Here is a 20728-nt window from a genome sequence, read left to right as displayed (position 1 = left end):
TGGCAGCTTTTTAGGTTGCCAAATGACAGTTTAGGTGGTCATTTAAGATGGCTCGCATGACGAGTGCGATAATGTGCTCGGACGAAGTGCGTAGTTACCAGTCGGAATTATCTCAATGAAGCATTCACATATTATTTCTGCTTCAAATAAAGTCACAAACTAAACATATTCACCAATCAAGACATGATATATACCACAATGACATGCAGCAAGAAAATAATAGTATCTCAACCCTTTTTACACGTTGAAATGAATGCAATTTCTATTCTTTCTTTCCACTTCCAAACAATAATGTGGTTGGCTTATTCAGCGTATGATCAACCTCGTTGAGACCAAGCGCAGGTATGACGATCGCTTCGCACAACACCTCTACTCAGTTCACAATAACCAACCTGATCTACCGGTGGCTCAGCAATTCAACTCCCCCTCCCACTCCGATTCCAACCTTTCTGTCCTGGGCCTCCTCCATGGCCAGAGTGAGGCCTACCACATATTGGAGGAGCAGCACCTCATATTTGCTTGGGTAGTTTACACCCCAGTTGTATGAACATTGGCTTCTCTAATTTTAGGTAGTCATTGCTTTCTCCCTCCTTCCCCTCCCATTCCCAGCTCTCCCACAGCCTACTGTCTCTGCCTCTTCCTTTCTTTTTCGTGTCCCCCCCCCACCCCCCGACATCAATCTGAAGAAGGGTTTCGACCTGAAACGTCGCCTATTCCGTCGCTCCATAGATGCTGCCTTACCCGCTGATTTTCTTCAGCTTTTTTGTCTACCAATGGGATCCCACCACTGGCCACATCTTCCCATCTCCTCCCCTGTTGGCTTTCCGCAGAGACCGCTCCCTCCGTAACTCCTTGGTCAATTCGTCCGTTCCCACCCAAACCACCCCCTCTCCTGGCACATTCCCTTGCAACCGCAGGAAATGTTACACTTGTCGCTTTACCTCCCCCCTTAACCATTCAAGGACCCAAGCAGTCTTTCCAGGTGCAGCAGAGGTTCACCTGCACCTCCTCCAACCTCATCTATTGCATCCGCTGCTCTAGGTGTCAGCTGCTCTACATCGGTGAGACCAAGCATAGGCTTGGCGATCGCTTCGCCCAACATTCAGTTCGCAATAACCAACCTGATCTCCCGGTGGCTCAGCACTTCAACTCCCCCTCCCATTCCAAATCTGACTTTTCTGTCCTGGGCCTCTTCCATGGCCAGAGTGAGGCCCACCATGAATTGGAGGAGCAGCACCTCATATTTCGCTTGGGCAGTTTACACCCCAGTGGTATGAACATTGACTTCTCCAATATCAGGTAGTCCCTGCTTTCTCCTCCCCTTCCCAGGTCTCCCTCAGCGCACTGTATCCGCCTCTACCTTTCTTCTTATCGTCCCGCCCACCCTCAGATCAGTCTGAAGAAGGGTCTCGACCCGAAACGTCACCTATTTCCTGAGTTTCTCCAGCATTTTTGTCAACCCATTCACACAAGTTCTGTTATCCCACTTTCCTCACCCACTCCCTACACATTAGGGACCATTTTACAGAGACAAGTTAACCTACAAAGCCAATGCATCTTTGGGATGTGGGAGGAAACCCACACGCTTGCAGGGAGAATGTGCAAATTCAACACAGACAGTACCCGAGGACAGGATCGAACACAGATCTCTGGTGTGTGAAGCAGCAAGCCTACCAGCTGTGCCACTATATTCTGTTTTCCAAGACGCAAAAAATTATACGTTGATAACTTTGGTTACTAAAAAAATGAAAATATCCATTTTCAGTCTTAAACCTCCAAGTGACGCTATGTCCCCCTTTACAACTACTGTATGTTTTAATTCAGTTCAAGACTATGGGGCAGTACATTGGCCATAAAGTTGCTGCCTAAAAGTGCCAAATACCCGGAATTGATCCTGAATATGGGTGCTATCTGTATGGAGTTTGCTCTTTTTCCCCTTGATCGCATGGGTTTTCTCCGGGTGCTCTTGTTTCCTTCCACATTCCAAAGGTGTGCAGGAACCTATTTCAGACCCAACCCAAAACGTTATATTTTCCTTTTGTCCAGAGATTCTGTCTGACCTGTTGAGTCACTCCAGCTTTTTGTGTCTATCTTCAGTTTAAACCAGCATCTGCAGTTCCTTCCTACACACACGATACTATACGATAGAACTTTATTAATCCCAGGAGGTAAATTGTGTGTGTGTGTGTGTGTGGGTATATATATTATACACACACACACACACACATATATTCTCGTTCTTTTGTTTTCTCGTTTATAACATTGCTTACAGAGTACTATGTTTACATGTTAAAGAAGGAACTGCAGATGCTGGAAAATTGAAGGTAGACAAAAATACTGGAGAAACTCAGTGAGTGAGGCAGTATCTATGGAGCGAAGGAAATAGGCAACGTTTCGGGAAGAAGGATTTCGGCCTGAAACGTTGCCTATTTACTTCACTCCATAGATGTTGCCTCACCCACTAAGTTTCTCCAGCATTTTTGTCTACTATATTTACATATTCTGTTGTGCAGCTGCAAGTAAGGATTTCATTGTTCTAACTGGGACGTGAGAGAATAAAACACTCTTGATTTATGTCGCTAATGTGTGGGATAGAACTAGTGTACGGGTGATCGGTGGTCGGTGTGGACACGGTGGGCCGAAGGGCCTGTTTCCATGCTGTATCTTTAAGTTAAACTAAAAACATTAAAACCAGAGGGAGTCTAAAGAAGGGTCTCTACCCGAAACGTCACCCAGTTTCTTCAATCCAGAGTTGCTGGTTGCTCCATGGAGTTCCCCGCACAATTAAAGCATGGAATAGTCTTCACCCTACCACAGTTACCCAACTAGACGCAACTAAATTCAAGGTAGCTCTTTTTTCCCCAAGAACCCTTTTTTGCTTAAGTCCAAGTCAAGAGAGTTTTATTGTCATGTTTCCTAGATAGGACAATGAAATTCTTGCTTGCTGCACCACAACAGAATATGTAAACATAATACAGAACAGGAGATAATAGTTCAGTGTGTATATATACCATAGACCATATGTATACACAATAAATAAACAGATAAAATGCAATAAGCTGTTATTGTTCAGAGTTTGGAGTTTGGTGATGGACCCTCCACCACCTCCAGTTTAAATTCCATTTAGAATATTTTTGGAGGACCAGGAAACCAGAAGCAAGAGTTACTCCAGGGAGTTACTCCAGGGAGTTACTCCAGCTCCAGGGAGTGATTCTGCGTTGGTTTTCAACGGTTGCGGCGAGGCGGCGACCGGACAGTAATGGCGGCCAGATCTCCCACAATTCAAAGCGAGGGAGAAAGTGCCCGGCGCCGACCAGTTGCCGTGGCAGTGCGCATGTGCAGGGGTAGGATGTGCTGGCCGTAGCAGTGTGCATGTGCAAGGCGACCAGCCGCGCCGGCGGATGATGAGCGAGCGGAGAGCGGAGACCCAGCGGCTCGGACATGGATACGGATGGCGGGCGGAGACGGAGAGTGACAGAGCAAGAGATAGATAGAAGAGCCTGCTCAGAGTTGAACGGCAGGTGTCCCAGGTGCTTGCCAAGCCTGGCAATATGACACAATTTTTAGGTTGCCCGGCCGGGACGGTAGGTGGCCATTGGCACCTGGGCAACCGTTAATTTCGAGTCCTGCAAATACATACAGTGCCTTCCATAATGTTTGGGACAAAGACTCATCATTTACTTATTTGCCTCTGTACTCCACAATTTGAGATTTGTAATAGAATAAAATCACATGTGGTCAAAGTGCACATTCTCAGATTTTAATAAAGGCCATTTTTATACATTTTGGTTTCACCATGTAGAAATTGCAGCAGTGTTTATACATAGTCCCCCCCATTTCAGGGCACCATAATGTTTGAGACATAGCAATATCATGTAAATGAAAGTAGTCGTGTTTAGTATTTTGTTGCATATCCTTTGCTTGAAATGACCACTTGAAGTCTGCGATTCATAGACATCACCAGTTGCTGGGTGTCTTCTCTGGTGATGTTCTGCCAGTCGTGTATTGCAGCCATCTTTAGCTTATGCTTGTTTTGCTGGCTAGTCCCTTTCAGTTTTCTCTTCAGCATATAAAAGGGTTCAGATCGGTTGATTGACTTGACCACTCAAGAATTGACCATTTTTTAGTTTTGACAAACTCCTTTATTGCTTGAGCAGTATGTTTGGGATCATTGTCTTGCTGTAGAATGAACCGCCGGCTAATAAGTTTTGAGGCATTTGTTTGAACTTGAGCAGATAGGATGTGTCTATTCTCATCAGAATTCATTATGCTACTACCATCAGCAGTTGTATCATTAATGAAGATAAGTGAGCCAGTACCTTCAGCAGCCATACATGCCCAGGCCATAATACCCCCACCACTGTGTTTCACAGATGAGGTGCTATGTTTTGGATCTTGAGCAGTTCCTTCTCTCCTCCATACTTTACTCTTGCCATCACTCTGATATAAGTTAATCTTCATCTCATCTGTCCACAAGACCTTTTTCCAGAACTGTAGTTGCTCTTTTAAGTACTTCTTGGCAAACTGTAACCTAGACATCCTATTTTTGCGGCATCTTGCAGTGCAGCCTCTATTTCTGTCCATGGAGGCTTCTGCGGACAGTGAAGATTTCATGACTCCTGAGTGTTTCTGATCGGTCGGACAGGTGTTTGGGGATTCTTCTTTATTATAGAGAGAATTCTTCTGTCATCAGCTGTGGAGGTCTCTCTTGGCTTGCTAGTCCCTTTGTGATTTGTAAGTTCACCAGTGCTCTCTTTCTTCTTAATTGATTTTAGTAAGCCCAAGGTTTGGCTGATGTCTCTAACAGTTGTATTCTTGTTTCTCAGTCTCATAATGGCTTCTTTGACTTTCATTGGCACAACTTTGGTCCTCGTGTTGATAAACAGCAATAAAAGTTACCAAATGTGATGGAAAGAGTGATGGAAAGACTATGCACTGTGCAATTACAAACACTTGTGAAGCCATGTGTCCCAAACATTCTGGTGCCCTGAAATGGAGGGACTCTATATAAACACAGCTGTAATTTCTATATGGTGAAACCAAAATGTATAAAAATACCCTTTAATAAAATCTGACAATGTGCACTTTCACCACATGTGATTTTTTTTCTATTACAAAACTCAAATTGTGGAGTACAGAGGCAGATAAATAAATGATGGATCAAAAACATTATGGAGGGCATTGTAGATTGGAAAAGTTTGGAGGGATATGGGCCTAGCTTAGATGGGAACACATTGGTTGGCATGGACGAGTTGGGGACGATGGGCCTGTTTCCGTGTTGAATGACTCGGAGTACATTTTACTAGTTAGAACTTTTACTGGAGATAGATACAAAAAGCTGGAGTAACTCAGCGGGACTGGCAGCATCTCTGGAGAGATGGAATGGGAGACGTTTCGGGTCGAGACCCTTCTTCAGACTGAAGATTTGACTGAATACTCTGACCCGAAACGTCAGAGTATCCTTCTCTCCAGAGATACTGTCCGTCCCGCTTTTTGTGTCTATCTTCGGTTTAAACCAGCATCTGCATTTCCTTCTTATCCTGGGAGACGGATAGAAAATGTGGACTCATTGCGATTGCAACTTGCGGTGTGGTGCCCGGTGGTGCCCGGTGGTGGCCGGTGGTGCCGGGTGGTGCCGGTGGTGCCGCTGTGGTGCCGGTGTGGTGCCGGTGGTGAGTGAGCGGGGGCCGCGCGCCTGCAGTGGGTGCGAGCTGAGCTTTGCCGCCCCGCGAGCCCCGGCACCGGCACCGGGGAATGCTGGGAATGATACCCGCCCCAACATGGCGCTGCTCAACTTCCATCGGGGCACCGCAGGTAAGAGCGACGGGAAAGCTACTCGCTGCACTCAACCTCTCTTGCCCCACGCCGATGTCGGAGCCGCGGGCCGAGCTCTGCGGCCAACCGCGCGGCATGTGAAGGGACAGGCTGCTCCGCCCGCTCGCCCTGGCAACCAATGCTCCAGTATCTTTGCTGGCGACTACCCTCCGCACATGCACAGGCATGTAACCCGGTAACCCAAATGAGGTAGTGGGTGCTTGCAAACAATACTCCGTGGCTAGCTAATGCATCATGTCTACCAAAAAATACAAGAGTAAAGGCACATTACAGTTGTGGGCAAAGATCTATGATCTTTGGTTGTGGGCAATAATCGTTGCTTTAAGACTTGTTACTTTAGGAACTGTGTCATGTGATTAATTGCTAATTGGGCTGCAATAATGTTAAAAAGTATCATAAAAGCAGCCTGTGAGGAGCCATTGAATAAAGAAAGCATTGTTTTTAGCTATAGTGAAATAACAAGGAACCAGATGTTGATTTATAACAAAGACACAAAATGCTGGAGTAACTCAGCAGGTCGGGCCGCATCTCTGGAGAACATGGATAAGGCAAGTTTTGGTCGGGACCCTTCAAGTTTTTCTTAGTTTTGTTGAGTTTTGAGCTTCTTGCTTCTCATTTATATCTGTTTGCATTCTCTATAAATTGATTTAATTGGTTATTTGGAGCCCACGGTGAAAACATATTCCATGGAACAAACTCATTGTGTGCCAATATGTTGCACCGGGCAAATTCACCTCCAGTTGTGGCAAACTGAGGTACGAACTGAAAGACAGAGATAAAGATTTTTCCATACAAATTTTTTTGTAATTGTTGGAATGGTATAGTTGGAATAGTATTTTTCACTGTTCCTTGGTACACGTGATAATAAAACTAAACTGAACTGGAAAATGAGGCTATGCAAAAGCAAGGAAAGCTTAGGAGAAATCAGGTCAGATATTTATGCAGCACTGACAAACCTACCTTGGTGTCCCCTTTAACAAGTTGCCAAAACTTGGCAACTTGGGATTATGAATATTTGTGAGGAGTTATAATTCTGTGACTTGCAATGAGCTGATGAGCAGACCATCATGTAAAATATGTTTCTGCAGTTACAAGATACTAGATGCAAGATACTAAACATACAAAATCTAACATTCAAGCGGGCAGGCAGGATAGCCATAAGTTTGGAATGGCTCCACAATACAAAGATGTTTGGCTATCAGAATATATTGAAATATATGTACAGGTAGTATGCAAACCAACACCAGGCAAAATGACAGGAGATTCATCAGTGAACGCAAGTAGTTTTAGTTTAGAGTGAAAACAACTGTGCGCTTCTGGTCATCACATGGTAGGAGGGATGTGCTTGCACTGGAGAGCGAGCAAATTCAAGTTTTTTTTTACTCTTTCCACCACTGACTTGGCACTGACCTTGCAGATCCTCGTCCTTTCTCTTCGAAAGTCAACAATTAGTTCCTTGATTTTATTCACGTTGAGAGCAAAGTTGTTGTTCTGGCACCATTGGGTCAGATGACCGATATCCCTCCTATGCTCTGGCTCATCATCATCAGTAATTCGTCCATCAACGGTGGTGTCGTCGATGAACTTGAAAATGGAGTTGGATCTGTGTACGGCCACACAGTCATAATTATAGAGTAGAGCAGGGGGCTGAGCACGCAGCCTTGAGGCGTTCCTGTGCTGATGGTTATCATGGAGGAAGTGTTGCTGCCACTTCGTACGGATCATGATCTGTTGATGAGGAAGTCAAGTATCCAGTTTCAGAGGGATGTGCAGAGACTCGGTTCGTGAGCTTGATAACCAACTTTTTTTTAAATAATCAAAAATAATGATTAAAAAAAAAAAAATGATCACTGTATGTCATGTTGTCACTTGCAGGCGGAACACCAGGGCAAATTCCTTGTATGTGTATACTTGGCCAAAAACTTATTTATTCATTCCAAAAATATTTATTCAAATATTAAAATAATATGTACAGTAAAAAAGAAAACATAACTCACCACCATAATACATGACAAACGATAAACTATTATACAACTATCTTACACTCCTTGTCAAGGACGCATTCAACACCAGCAGTCCCGGAAATCACCCAGGGCACCCATGGACAGCGCAATTTCCCTCTCTAACACCACCCAGGCATGGATGTAACCCCAGAAAAGGGCCAGGCAGCCGGCTCGGGCAGAGGCCTCTTCCGCCTGGCGCCGTGACTCGCGGATGGCCAGCTTGGGCCAGGCTTGATAACCAGCTTTTTTCTGTATCAAAAAATAATTAATTTAAATTCCAACAAGATACAAAAACCAAAAAAAAAACATAACCGTGGTGACTTACCCACCACCATATTACAGAATCACCAAACTATTCAAACATTAAATTACAAACAACTATGTTATAAAGATGTCCGCAAAAACTCTAGCCAGTTTGTCTGCTCAGATTTTAAGAACACAACCAGGTATGCTATCCAGTTCCGGCACTTTTCGAAGATTCACCCTCCTGAATGATCTTGTGATGTCGGCCTCTTTGACTGAGATTGTAATACCATTGGGAGCTATTGGAGCACATCAGTGTTCTGCCTATAAATGCGTGTAAAACGCATTATCGCCCGGGAGTGATACTTCACTGTGGCTTGAGCTGCACCTCATCTCGCCTTGTAGGAAATGATGGCATGCAAACCCTGCCACAGCTGCCACTTCATCCTCCAGTTTAGTGAAAGTCCCTTTTATCATTTTTGATGGCCTTATCAAGGTCCTATCTGGACCTCTTGTATGACTCTCCATTACCAGACTTGAATGCTTGAGAGATTGTCCTCAGAAGAATGCAGACCTCATGGTTCATGCAAGGCTTCTGGTTGGGGAACATTCGGATAGTTTTCGTTGGAACACACTCTTCCACTCATTTTCTTATGAAGTTGGTAACAATATTGACATATTCACTGGCGGATGAAATTCTGAATTCTAAAGAAGGGTTTCGGCCCGAAACGTTGCCTATTTCCGTCGCTCCATAGATGCTGCTGCACCCGCTGAGTTTCTCCAGCATTTTTGTGTACCTTTGGCATATTCATTCATGTCCGTTGCAAGTTCTTGAACATTGCCCAGTCGACTGACTCCAAGCAACCTCGGAGTCAACCCGGAACCCCGGAAGTGCCAGAATTACAATCAGTTTTACCTATGCAAGTGAAACCTCCGCAGTGAGTTGTTTTATTACATTACTATTATAGCTATATGTTGAAAGTGTTGCTTCGAACTCTTATTTCAGGGCAATGATTAGTCACGGCATGGATAGTGTACAGGAAAGGCCTATTGTATACGCGTCGTGCAGGTTGATAGAAAAGACATTGCATAAATTAAGGAAGCAGTATGAATATTGACTTCTCTAACTTCAAGTACCCTTGATTTCCCTCTCGCTCCTTCTCAGTTCTCTGAACAGTCTGACTGTCCCTGATTACATTTTATCTGTTTGCTTTGTTGTTACCTTTTCCTAACTTACAATGAACTATTCTACATTTTCCTTGATCTCCACCCCCTTTGATGTCTCCTTCTCATACCTTGAACTTCCTTATCTCTGTATCTCCCCCTCCCCTGACTCTCAGTCTGAAGAAGGGTCTCGACCCAAAAAGTCACCCATTCCTTCTCTCCAGAGATGCTGTCTGTCCTGCTGAGTTACTCCAGCATTTTGTGTCTATCTAATGTTTATAAAGTGTAGGGATTGAATACAAATGTTGATTATTCCACCAATAGATCAAATAACATGTTTTTACATTTTATTTTTAAGCGGCAAAAGAAAGTACATCTATGAGTTGTTATTTTTCAGTTTATTCTCTTAATTTGGATTGGAAATAAGTGTTTTGTTGATGTTATATATTCTCCATAAGCTGTGCCATTTGTTTTATACACCAGCAATTGATTCTTTTGTTTTTAAAAAGGCTTACATACGATGTGTACAGATAGTTTCCAGTTACTCTAACTCCCCACGGGGAGGCATGATTACTGTTCTGCGATAATGTTGTTAATGTTCGTGTTCTTTGTTCAGTGGGAGTTGGCGAGGGGGTCTTGGATCTGAAATGTCCACTGCATGGTTGAGGGATGTCTTTCCTGATCACTGTTTACTCAAGGAATTGGTATGTTGGAGTCCGTATAGGGATGTTAATGTTGAAGTGGTCAGTCACTTAATACTCTAGACTTCTAGCCTTCTATATTTTTTGTAATTCATTCATTGCACAGCTCTGCAGTCCCATTCAGCATATCTGTAGTCTTAATAGGTATAAACATGTTTTGGTGCCTTTTGATAGTCTATATGGGCATACTCACAAATTTTGATATGTCAAATTGCTCTGGTTTATGCTATATTTCATTTGCTGGTTTCTGCAAGATTAAAAAACGGATGTTGAGATGATTATCTGTGCATTATTATGAGTATTGCTGCTGTCATCAAACAAGAGGTGATGCCCTATTATAATCAATTAGTTACAGTACGACTTAAAGTTCCTTTTTTTTGAAATCCTGTGATATGGACCCTTTGTGAAATGTAATTGATGGTATCAAGCACTTTTGGTTCAGTCATCCTTAGATATTCTACATAATGCTGTACTGGAGCAGGAAAGTCGGAATTTGATGGAAGGTTATCAAAATGTTGGTGATAACACAATCATTGGCTAGAAGGAATGTGGTGAAAAAATACTGTTTGTGTTGAAACACTATGTATGCTTTATATATCAAGCCGATATGTCAATCTTGCATAAAAATAAGACGATCCCAATAAGTATACTTTTAATGAGGGAACTTTATAAAAAGTGTTTTCAATGGCATATCAGATTTCCTTTTTGTTAATATAATGTTGATGGAGTACGTTCAGTTTTGTTTTGTACATGCATGAAAGGAAAACATATCAGTCTGAAGAAGGGTCTCGACCCGAAATGTCACCCATTCCTTCTCTCCAGAGATGCTGCCTGTCCCGCTGAGTTACGCCAACATTTTGTGTCTACGATTTAAACCAGCATTTGCAGTTCTTTTCTACACAGTATACCGGCATAAGAAATAGAAAGATGAGTAGACCTTGTGCTTGCTCCAGGCACAGTAGACTGTGTGCCTGCTCAAAATTTTTATTTCAAATTAATTTATTGCATTCCTTATATTGAGGTTTCTTAATTCCTTAAGTGTTGGATTCTGTATTCCTTAAGAGGTTGGATTCTGTATTCCTTAAGGGGTTGGACAGGCTAGATGCAGGAAGATTGTTCCCGATGTTGGGGAAGTCCAGAACAAGGGGTCACAGTTTAAGGATAAGGGGGCAGTCTTTTAGGACTGAGATGAAAAAAACATTTTTCACACAGAGAGTGGTGAATCTCTGGAATTCTCTGCAAACAGAAGGTAGTTGAGGTCAGTTCATTATCTATATTTAAGAGGGAGTTAGATGTGGCCCGTGTGGCTAAGGGGATCAGGATGACAATAAAGGAAATCTAATCTAATCTAATCTAATCTAATCAGGGGGTATGGAGAGAAGGCAGGTACGGGATACTGAGTTGGATGATCAGCCATGATCATATTGAATGGCGGTGCGGGCTCGAAGGGCCGAATAGCCTACTCCTGCACCTATTTTCTATGTTTCTATGTTGTATTACAAGTATGGTCTTGCATAGTTAGGGAGTCTAGACCTGTATACAGTATGCCAAATGCAGTCTCAGTAGGCCGTTTATAATTGGAACAGAATATCTCAACTATTCCTCTCAAATTCTCTTGAAATAAAGGCCACTGTGCCATTTGTTTTCCTAATTGCTTGCTGTATCTACATGGTAACTTTTGGTTCATATACAGAACATCTGAACACCAATAGCTAAAACATGATGCTTTTATTTTTTTTATGACAAATTTTTCCAAGTTAAATTTCATCTGCTATGGCCTTAGCCATTCACTTAAGTTGAAGCCTCTCAACATCCTTCCTCACCCTACACACATTCAGCTTGATCTCATCAGCAAACTTGGATAAATTACACAATCTCATCAACCAAATAATTAATTATAGATTATAAATAGCTGGTACTCCACCTATACTGCCCCAACCCAGAATAGACCTACTTACATTTGCTGCCTTTCAATTTGTGGAAACCATTCCAGATTCTGTGGAATTTGGGAGGATGAAAACCAGTGCATTTACAATCTCCACAGGTATATCCTTCGGAAATCTGGAATGTGATCAACAGCTGCCTGAGATGTATTACCTTTCAGCCCAGTTAATGTTTCCAGTGCTAGATTCAGTTTCATTACTGTAGATCTGTAGTTCTTTGCTATTTCCAGGAGGTTTTCTTTCATCGTCTCCTCTCTTATTAGATTCCTGAATGAAATTCTCATGTAGAACTTAGAAAATAGAATGGTACAGTGCAGGAATGGACCCTTTGGCCCACAATGTTTGTGCTGAACATGATGCCAAGTTAAACTGATCTCATCTGCCTGTATGTGATCCATACCCCTCTATTCCCTTTACTTCCATGTGCCTATCTAAAAGCCTTTTAAACGCCACCATCGTATCTGGCCCCACGACCATCTCTGGCAATGTGTTCCAGCCTCCCACTACTTTCTGTGTAAAAAAATAACTTGCCCTGCACATCTCCATTACACTTTTCCCCTCTCACCTTATAAGGAAACTGAGGATAATTTTATTTTCTTCCAATTTAACTGTAACAATCTTTATTCTGCACTCTGTTTATATTCCTTTTTGTATTACCTGATGTATTTTTATATGGTACTAGACCAAGTGCAGACCTGTTGGGTCTGTTCCCCCAACGCAAGATTCCACCACTCACCTATTCTCCCAACGCAAGCCGTTCCCCCAACTCAATATTGGACCACTCATGCAGAGCCCCCAACTGCGCAGGCATGGCTCAATTCTCCTCATCCCCAAGCTCTCCCTCCTCCTCCTCTTCACCCTCCCTCTTCAATCCCTAGAGGGAGGGGGGTAGAGAGGGAGGGGAGGTAAAGAGGAAGGGGGAGGGCAGGGAGGGGAGTAGAGAGGGAGGGAAGGGAGAGGAGGGTAAAAAGAGAGAGAGGGGCAGTGAGGGAGGGGGTAAAGAGAGATAGGGAGGGGGTTAGAGGAAGAAGGAGGGGGGTAGAGTGGGGGGAAGGGTAGAGAGGGAGAGGGCAAGGGAGGGAGTGGGAGGGGGTAGAGAGGGAGTGGGGTAGAGAGGGTAGATAGGGAGGGGCATCTCCCTGCTCCACCCCTCCTCATCTCATTCCTCCATACCCCCCCCTCCTCATCTCCCTCTACCACCCCACTCCCCACCCCATCTCCTTCCTCCTCATTTCCCTCATCCTCCTTCCCTTACTCCCATTCCCTGCCCCAGGATCTACCCAGATCGTAGAGCAGCGGCAGGGCCTGGAACTCGGCCTGGTTCTCATATTCGGCATGGCCACCGCCTGGGCTCCAGTGCAGGCCCCGACTTCATCTACGGACTCGTCCTTGATTCCAGCGGCGGCTTCTTTATCAGCCCCGTTCACGGCCCCATCCCAAGCCCCAGGCTCGGCCCTCACTCCAGCTCCAGCACTAAGCTCGGCTCAAGCTCCCCGGGCTCAGCCCGCGGCACCACCCTCCACACCAGGAACGGGCGCCGGCAGCCGCTGCCAGTCCTCGTTCACTGCGAGCGCTGGAGTGCCTTTCCCTCCTGGAGTGTCCCATCCTGCCTTGCGAATGCATTGTGACGTCATTCGTTTTTTTTTTCCGAAATGGGTGAGTTTTTGGGACTGTTTTTAAAATTTAAAGGATTAATAACTTCAGAAATATGTGGGAATGCGAAGGGAAGTTCTTTATCGTCGCGATGGGAAAAATGTGAGTAGGATATGTGAAAATGGGAAGGCTGTGGTCGAGCGTTTGGAAGAAGATAGGCACATCGTGGGCATACACACACACAAACAAGACGAATAGTTATATAGAGATGATTTGACTGGATAGCACGGAAATGAATGTTTTCACTGTAATCTTGGTACATGTGACAGTAATAAAGCATTGTTTATTGTCTGTCCATACTACTGCTGATTGTTTCTATTCCATGAACTTGCGTATTGCTGAAATGTTTATTACGGAGCATTCTATAAATTGCCTTTTGAAAGCCCCTATACTCCAAATCAATCCCATTTTCCTCTTCAGACTGCTCTATTACTTTATCACCAAATGTCAGTTAACCATGATTTGCATATGTTGACTTTCCTGAGTCAATCGTTCCTCTTCAATAGTTATAGAGACATACAGCATGGAAATGGGCCCTTTGCCCCAACTCGTCCATGCCCACCAAAGAAACATAGAAACATCGAAACATAGATAGACATAGAAACATAGAAAATAGGTGCAGGGGTAGGCCATTTGGCCCTTCGAGCCAGACATCATGGCTGATCATCATCCGAAATCAGTGCCCCGTTCCGGCTTTTTTCCCCTATCTCTTGATTCCCTTAGCCCTAAGAGCTAACTCTAACTCTCTCTTGAAAACATCCAGTGAATTTGCATCCATTGCCTTCTGTGGCAGAGAATTCCACAGATTCACAATTCCCTGGGTGAAAAGTGTTTTCCTCATCTCAGTCCTAAATGGCCTACCCCATTCTTAAACTGTGACCCCTGATTCTGGACTACCCCAACATCGGGAAAATGTTTCACTGTACCAATTGGTGCATGTGACAATAAATGTAACTTGAACTTGACATGGCTCCAGGCTGACCAAGGCTGGAAGTTAAACATTCAATATTCAGGTAGGATAGACAGAAAAGGAGAGGAGGTGGGGTGGCATTGCTGGTTAAAGAGGAGATTAATACAATAGCAAGGAGAGACATTAGCTTGGGTGCTGAAGAATCGGTATGGGTAGAACTGCGAAATAGCCAAGAGCAGAAACACCAAACAGCAGTAGGGAGGTTGGGGATAGCATCAAGCAGGAAATTAGGGATGCGTGTAGCAAAGGTTACAGCGGTTATCATGGGTGACTTTAATCTACATATAGATTGGGCTAACTAAATTGGTAACAGTGCTGAGGAGGAGGATTTCCTGGAATGTATACAGGATGGGTTTTTAAACCAATATGTAGAGGAGCCAACTAGAGGGCAGACTATCCTAGACTGGGTATTGTGTAATGAGGAAGGATTAGTTAGCGATCTTGTTGTGCAAAGCCCCTTGGGCAACAATGACCATAATATGGTGGAATTCTGCATTAGGATGGAGTGGCATGGTTAATTCAGAGACTAGGGTCCTGAACTTGAAGAAAGGAGACTTTGAAGGTATGAAATGGGAATTGGCTAGTATAGACTGGCAAATTATACTTACAGGGTTGACAGTGGAGATGCAATGGCAAAGATTTAAAGACCGCATGGATGGACAGGGAAAGCGGCTCAACCGTGGCTGACGAGGGAAGTCAAGGATAGTGTTGAATCCAAGGAAGAGGCATATAAATTAGCCAGAAGAAGAGGCAAATCAGAGTACTGGGAGAAATTTAGAACTCAACAGAGGAGGACAAAGGGGTTAATTAAGAGGGGGGAAAAAGAGCATGAAAGAAGGCTTGCGGGGAATATAAAAACTGACTTTAAAATTTCTGTAGGTATGTAAAAAGGAAAAGATTAGTGAAGACGAATGTAGGTCCCTTACAGTCAGAAACAGGTGATTTATAATGGGTAACAAGGAAATGGCAGAACAGTTAAACAAGCACTTTGTTCGTGTCTTCCTTAGTGAAGACAGAACCAATCTCCCAGAAATACTAGGGGACCTAGGAACTAGTGGGAGGGAGGAACTGAAGGGAATCCACATTAGTCAGAGAATGGTGTTAGGTATACTGTTGGGACTCTGGGATGTACTCAATCCACATCCCAGAGTACTCAAGGAAGTGGCCCTGGAAATCGTGGATGCATTGTTGATCATTTTGATTTGATTTGATTTGATTCAATTTATTGTCATTGCACTTTTCAGTGCAACAAAATGGTTTAGCCTGCAGTCATAACATAGAATAAATAACAAACACTCAACACAGTTTAAGTCCCAAAGTCATTGTCTCTTCCCTCCTTGCTCTCCCTCTGCGCTGAGGCAATCCAAGCCTCCGATGTTGTGACCCCGCCGGGTGATGCTAAGTAAGTCCCGCGGCTGAATCCATGCTCCGCAAATGGGCCGGTTCAAACTCCGCGGCCCGGGGCGGTCGAAGCTGCCGAAGCTGCCGTCCTCCAGTCCAGCGGACGCAGCTGTAGTTGCGGGAGCTCCGGAAAACAGAACTCGAGCTCCCGAGGATGTCGTCCACTGGCCCGCGGCCGAGCCTCCGAGGCTCCAAAGTCGGGTCGGAAGTTGGGTCGCACTGCAACCACAGCCCCGAAGTCGGCCAGCCTCGTTGGTAAGTCCTGGCTCTGCCTCCGCAGCCTCGAGGTCGGTTGCAGTTGGAGACCGCCAGCTCCGCGATAGGCCTCAGCGCAGACGGACACGGAGACGGGGGATACGGCAAGAAAGGTCGCTTCCCCCCCGAAGGAAGAGTCAAAAAACATGTTACAACCACCCCCCCACACATACACAACTAAATAAACCGAAATAAACTGTAAAAACGGGACAAGAGAAAACAAAAAACAGAAAGGACAAACGGACTGCAGGCGAGCCGCAGCTGCAAGGCAGCACCGCCACTTCCAATATGTATAAAAATACCCTTTAATAAAATCTGAACATGTGCACTTGTTCCAATGTTCTCTTGACCAGGGATCAGTTCCTGTGGACCGGAGGGTAGCCGATGTAACTCCACTTTTTAAGAAAGGAGGGAGAGAGAGAACGGGGAATTACATTGCCCTCCATAATGTTTGGGACGAAGACCCATCATTTCTTTATTTCCCTCTGTACTCCACAATTTGAGATTTGTAATAGAAAAAAAATCACATGTGGTTAAAGTGCACATGTTCAGATTTTATTAAAGGGTATTTTTATACATTTTGGTCTCACCATGTGGAAATCACAGCTGTATTTATATACACCCCCACCCCACCCCCATTTCAGGGCATCATAATGTTTGGGACACATGACCTCACAGGTGTTTGTAATTGCTCAGGTGTGCCTGTTCCTGCTCTCGCCAGCACGAAGAACTGGAAGCAAACCGGAGATAACAACTCTGGAAGTCCTGCTTTTCAGCATTTTTCCGAGCTCTTTAAAGTCACGCTGCAGAATATTCATCCCCTTCTTTCCGACATTGTTTGTGCCGACATGCACTACCACTTCCGGCTGTTCACCTTCGCCCTTGAGGATTTTCTGCACTCTGTCCGTGACATCCTGGATCCTGGCACCAGGAAGGCAGCACACCATCCTCGAATCCCGTCTGTTCCCGCAGAAACCCCTGTCCGTAGCTCTCACAATGGAGTCCCCAACTACAATGGCGTTGCCTGACGTTGGCCTCTTTGGTTTTGGCTCAACAGCCCTTTTTGCTTCGCAAGCCAGTCCGCCGCTCAGTGTGATAATGTCTTCTGTCCCGACGGCTTCTAAGTGGGCGAACCTATTCACAAGAGGTACAACACCCGGGGACGTTTGCATTCCAAGTTTCCCTCCCTTTCTCACCATCACCCACTTTCTTCTAGTACCTTAGGGTTAACAATCTTACTGTAGGACTTGTCGAGGAACGACTCAGTTTCTCGGACGAACCTGAGGTCATCCACTTGCTTCTCCAGTTCCCCAACACGGTCCTTCAGCAGCTGTACCTGGATGCACTTCTCACATTTGTAGCAGCCAGAGCACCAGCAGTGTCCTTGACCTCCCGCATACTGCAAGCATCACACTGAATCAGCTTGCCTGACATCTCCTTCTTTCGTCTCTCCCTCTCCAGCGTTTTGTGTAGCCTCCTCTCCTCAGCCTCCTCGCCGAAGACTCTCGAGCCAAAGACTCACACTTTTCTCACAGGGCAATTCCCTCACAAGGCCGCTCCCTAAGTGCCGTCTTGCTTATATTGACTGATAAATTGCCTAATTTACCAATTTACAAACCAAATTCCTCAGTTTTAAACTGTTTTCCCCCTCTGACTCACTAACTGTCAATTTGTGACCTGTGTCTCCAATTATGCCTCAATTTCTTCATTTTAGTGCACTGAAATGTATTTTTCATTTACAGTTAGATGTTTTTAGGCTTACAATATAAAGAGCTGTTTATTTTACCAATGGGGCACCTAACAACCGTCTCCTTATCCATCCCTTCCAATGATCCCTTCAATCCCAACCACCATTCAGAATTTTGGATTAACTCCAAGGGAAGATAACATCTTCATCATTGTTGCAGGTTTTATTTTGGGTAATCTAGATAGGGGCAGCCATATGTAGTAAAATGTATAAGACATTTACTAATTGACAACCACATTTTGTGGCTGTGATATGTCAGCATAGGGTATTCTTATCCATTTTTTGTGAAATGGACTATTCAAAGAGTGTATGAGAATGCTACTGCTAAGCCTCAAAGTAGTTTTTTAGAAACTAGTTGTGAATAGATGTGCAGTTGGAATCAGCAAGCTACTCTTTGATCAGATTTCTTCCTGTGACTAACAAGTCAACAGCAGCTCTGGTACCACAGTTGAATTTGATAGGTTCTTGATGTGTGTAGATCTTAGTAATCTTGAACCTGCTTCCTAACAATCCATGGCACTGTGTATTGGGTTCTTAGCAATTATTCCACAGTGGCTGTATTTAAATTACTTCTGCCTTCTGATTTTCATTAGCAGAAATTATAACGGACCTAAAGGTCGTATGGCCTACTTTTGATTCCAATTCTTATGTTCTTGTGCTGTATAATACAGGATACCTGCCATATGTATATTCTTCCATTTAGTATCAGTTCTCTTTTATTTCTTGAAGAATATGTGGATTACCCTGGGGAGGGAAAAAAGGAAGAAAAATCAAGTTTACCTCTTTTTCTGGACCAATAAATGTTATTACGTCTGGAAAGTATATTTTAGAAATTATGTTAACTGGAGTTTTAGAATATGAATTTTCATTGTTTATAATTTCTGTTCGGAACACAGACAGAATTAGTCCGCATAGCTCTTTGCTTTGTTTTGTTGTGATTGATCACAGATTTGCTTGCCCATATCCATAAATCAAAAGAAATTTCAATTTTGAAAATTATGATTGACCAAGAGAGTACTGAATTGGAAATGTGAGTACAGGATTTCTGTTACCCACTGCATGAAGAAACGTTTCCTTCTCAACTTCAATTCTAAGATTATGGCCTCTTGTTCTGAACTCCACCACCACCAAAGGAAATTGTTTCTTTCTTTCTAACCCATTGAGTCATTTAACTGCATCAATTAGGTCATTCTTTAATCTTCTATGCTCTAGGGGATACTGGTCTATGTGTTGAGTTTGTAATCTTAGCAGGTTTGTCAGTAGGAGGAGGGATTGAAAGGTGACTAAACACTACCCCACTGAGTGTACGGAAATTCAGCTTGGGCAGGTCTGAGAATTTCCCAGTAATTGTCTTTTAAGTTATTGGCAGAAGCAAGTCTCCTGCTGAGCCCCTTAGCTTAGAAATATGGCATGCTTTGATGAGGAGGATGAACTGCAAAGATGATTCTAAATTCTTTGCAGATTTGTATTTTTCCCAAACACCCTATTTTCTGAAAAAAGACTTGTTCCTCTTAATAATGTGATATAAGTTAAAGATTGCTTTATTATCAAGCTGTTAATGCCGTTTTGTTGGTATGATAATAGGAGACATATTCCTTTAAAATGAAGTCTGGCAAGTTTTCAGTGCCATCACTAGTAACCAGGTTTGTATTATTTAATACACATGTGGTTTTACAAAGCCCAACTATGTGGTCAGAGAAGTTCAAAGTAGGTTGTGTTTTTCTTCACTAGGAGGCAACAGATGGCAGTTATTACATGAATTGTGCATGTGTTGGTAAAGTGAGTTAAGTCAGAAATCTGAAATAGTATGTTATTGCAACTCTTTGAATTGTAGAAATTATATTTAATAGGTTATACAGTTTATAATAAATAATCAATGACTTTACCTGTGATTTTAATTATATTTATCAGTACAGTTCCAAGCAACTATTTTACGTAGATAAGCTGATAATCAATATTGTTTATAACGTTGAAGATAAACACAAATTGCTGGAGTAACTCAGACAGGCAGCACTCTGGAGAGGAGGAATGGGTGACGTTTCAGGTCCAGACCTTCTTCAGAATGAGTGTCAGGGGAGAGGGAAACTAGAGATATGGAAAAGTAAGGTGTGAAAACGATAGATAAAGCCAACGATGATCAAGGAAATGTAAAATGGTTCATTGTTAGCTGAGGGGAAGGTCACAATGAGGCATACAGTCGGTAAGATTAATCTGGCGGACAGTGACTACTTATTTACAACTCTGATGTCTTGTTGATGTATCACATTTTTAATTATATTGCTGTAGTGTATTTCAAAACACTACGTTATTGGGCTGTCACAACCTCCTAATAATCATTTTTAAGTTTCTTGGCATGCTTTATGCTCAACACTGTTATCTAAATATGCCTGCATTTAAACAAATTTGGACCATACTGCCTAGACCTTATCTTCCTGAACTCCAGTTACTAATTAAAATGATTCCTATGTTCAAGAAATCACGCCCTTTAATAAACGTAGCCCAATTCAATTCCCCTGGGAATTAATTCCAAGGAGAGTTGAAATGAAGCTATATTCTGGTCTTTCACTTATTCTGTTCCATGCTACATTTCTTTATCACAATATGCTTTTAGGCTAGTATATAAACAAAGGGATAATCTGTAACCTTTTGGTTTTATACTAAACTTGTAGGCTAGTATATAAACAAAGGGATAATCTGTAACCTTTTGGTTTTGGGGTAGTGGTATATAAGTACATTTTTAAAATCTGTACAAGTGCACACAACTAACTTATTTGCCAATTGTACAATGTCAAAAATATTTGACAGCAAGATAA

General features: G+C 43.3%; 1 protein-coding gene across 3 annotated transcripts in view; it reads left to right on the top strand.

Annotated features, from left to right (window-relative positions):
* Window positions 1-5763: 5763 nt before the first annotated feature.
* metap1d (methionyl aminopeptidase type 1D, mitochondrial) overlaps window positions 5764-20728 on the top strand; it is a 140966-nt gene continuing 126001 nt past the window's right edge. For all 3 annotated transcript variants that reach the window (XM_033023954.1, XM_033023955.1, XM_033023956.1), the window contains exon 1: window positions 5764-5814. In XM_033023954.1, the coding sequence (XP_032879845.1) occupies window positions 5781-5814 (34 nt within the window). In that variant the 5' untranslated portion in view covers window positions 5764-5780. The remainder of the gene's footprint in view (window positions 5815-20728) is intronic.

This window comes from Amblyraja radiata, chromosome 7 (genome assembly GCF_010909765.2).
Source record: "Amblyraja radiata isolate CabotCenter1 chromosome 7, sAmbRad1.1.pri, whole genome shotgun sequence".
In the NCBI taxonomy this organism is placed as follows: domain Eukaryota; kingdom Metazoa; phylum Chordata; class Chondrichthyes; order Rajiformes; family Rajidae; genus Amblyraja; species Amblyraja radiata.
The sequence above is the reverse complement of the archived record's forward strand: the minus strand, read 5'-3'. Positions and strand labels throughout refer to the sequence as shown.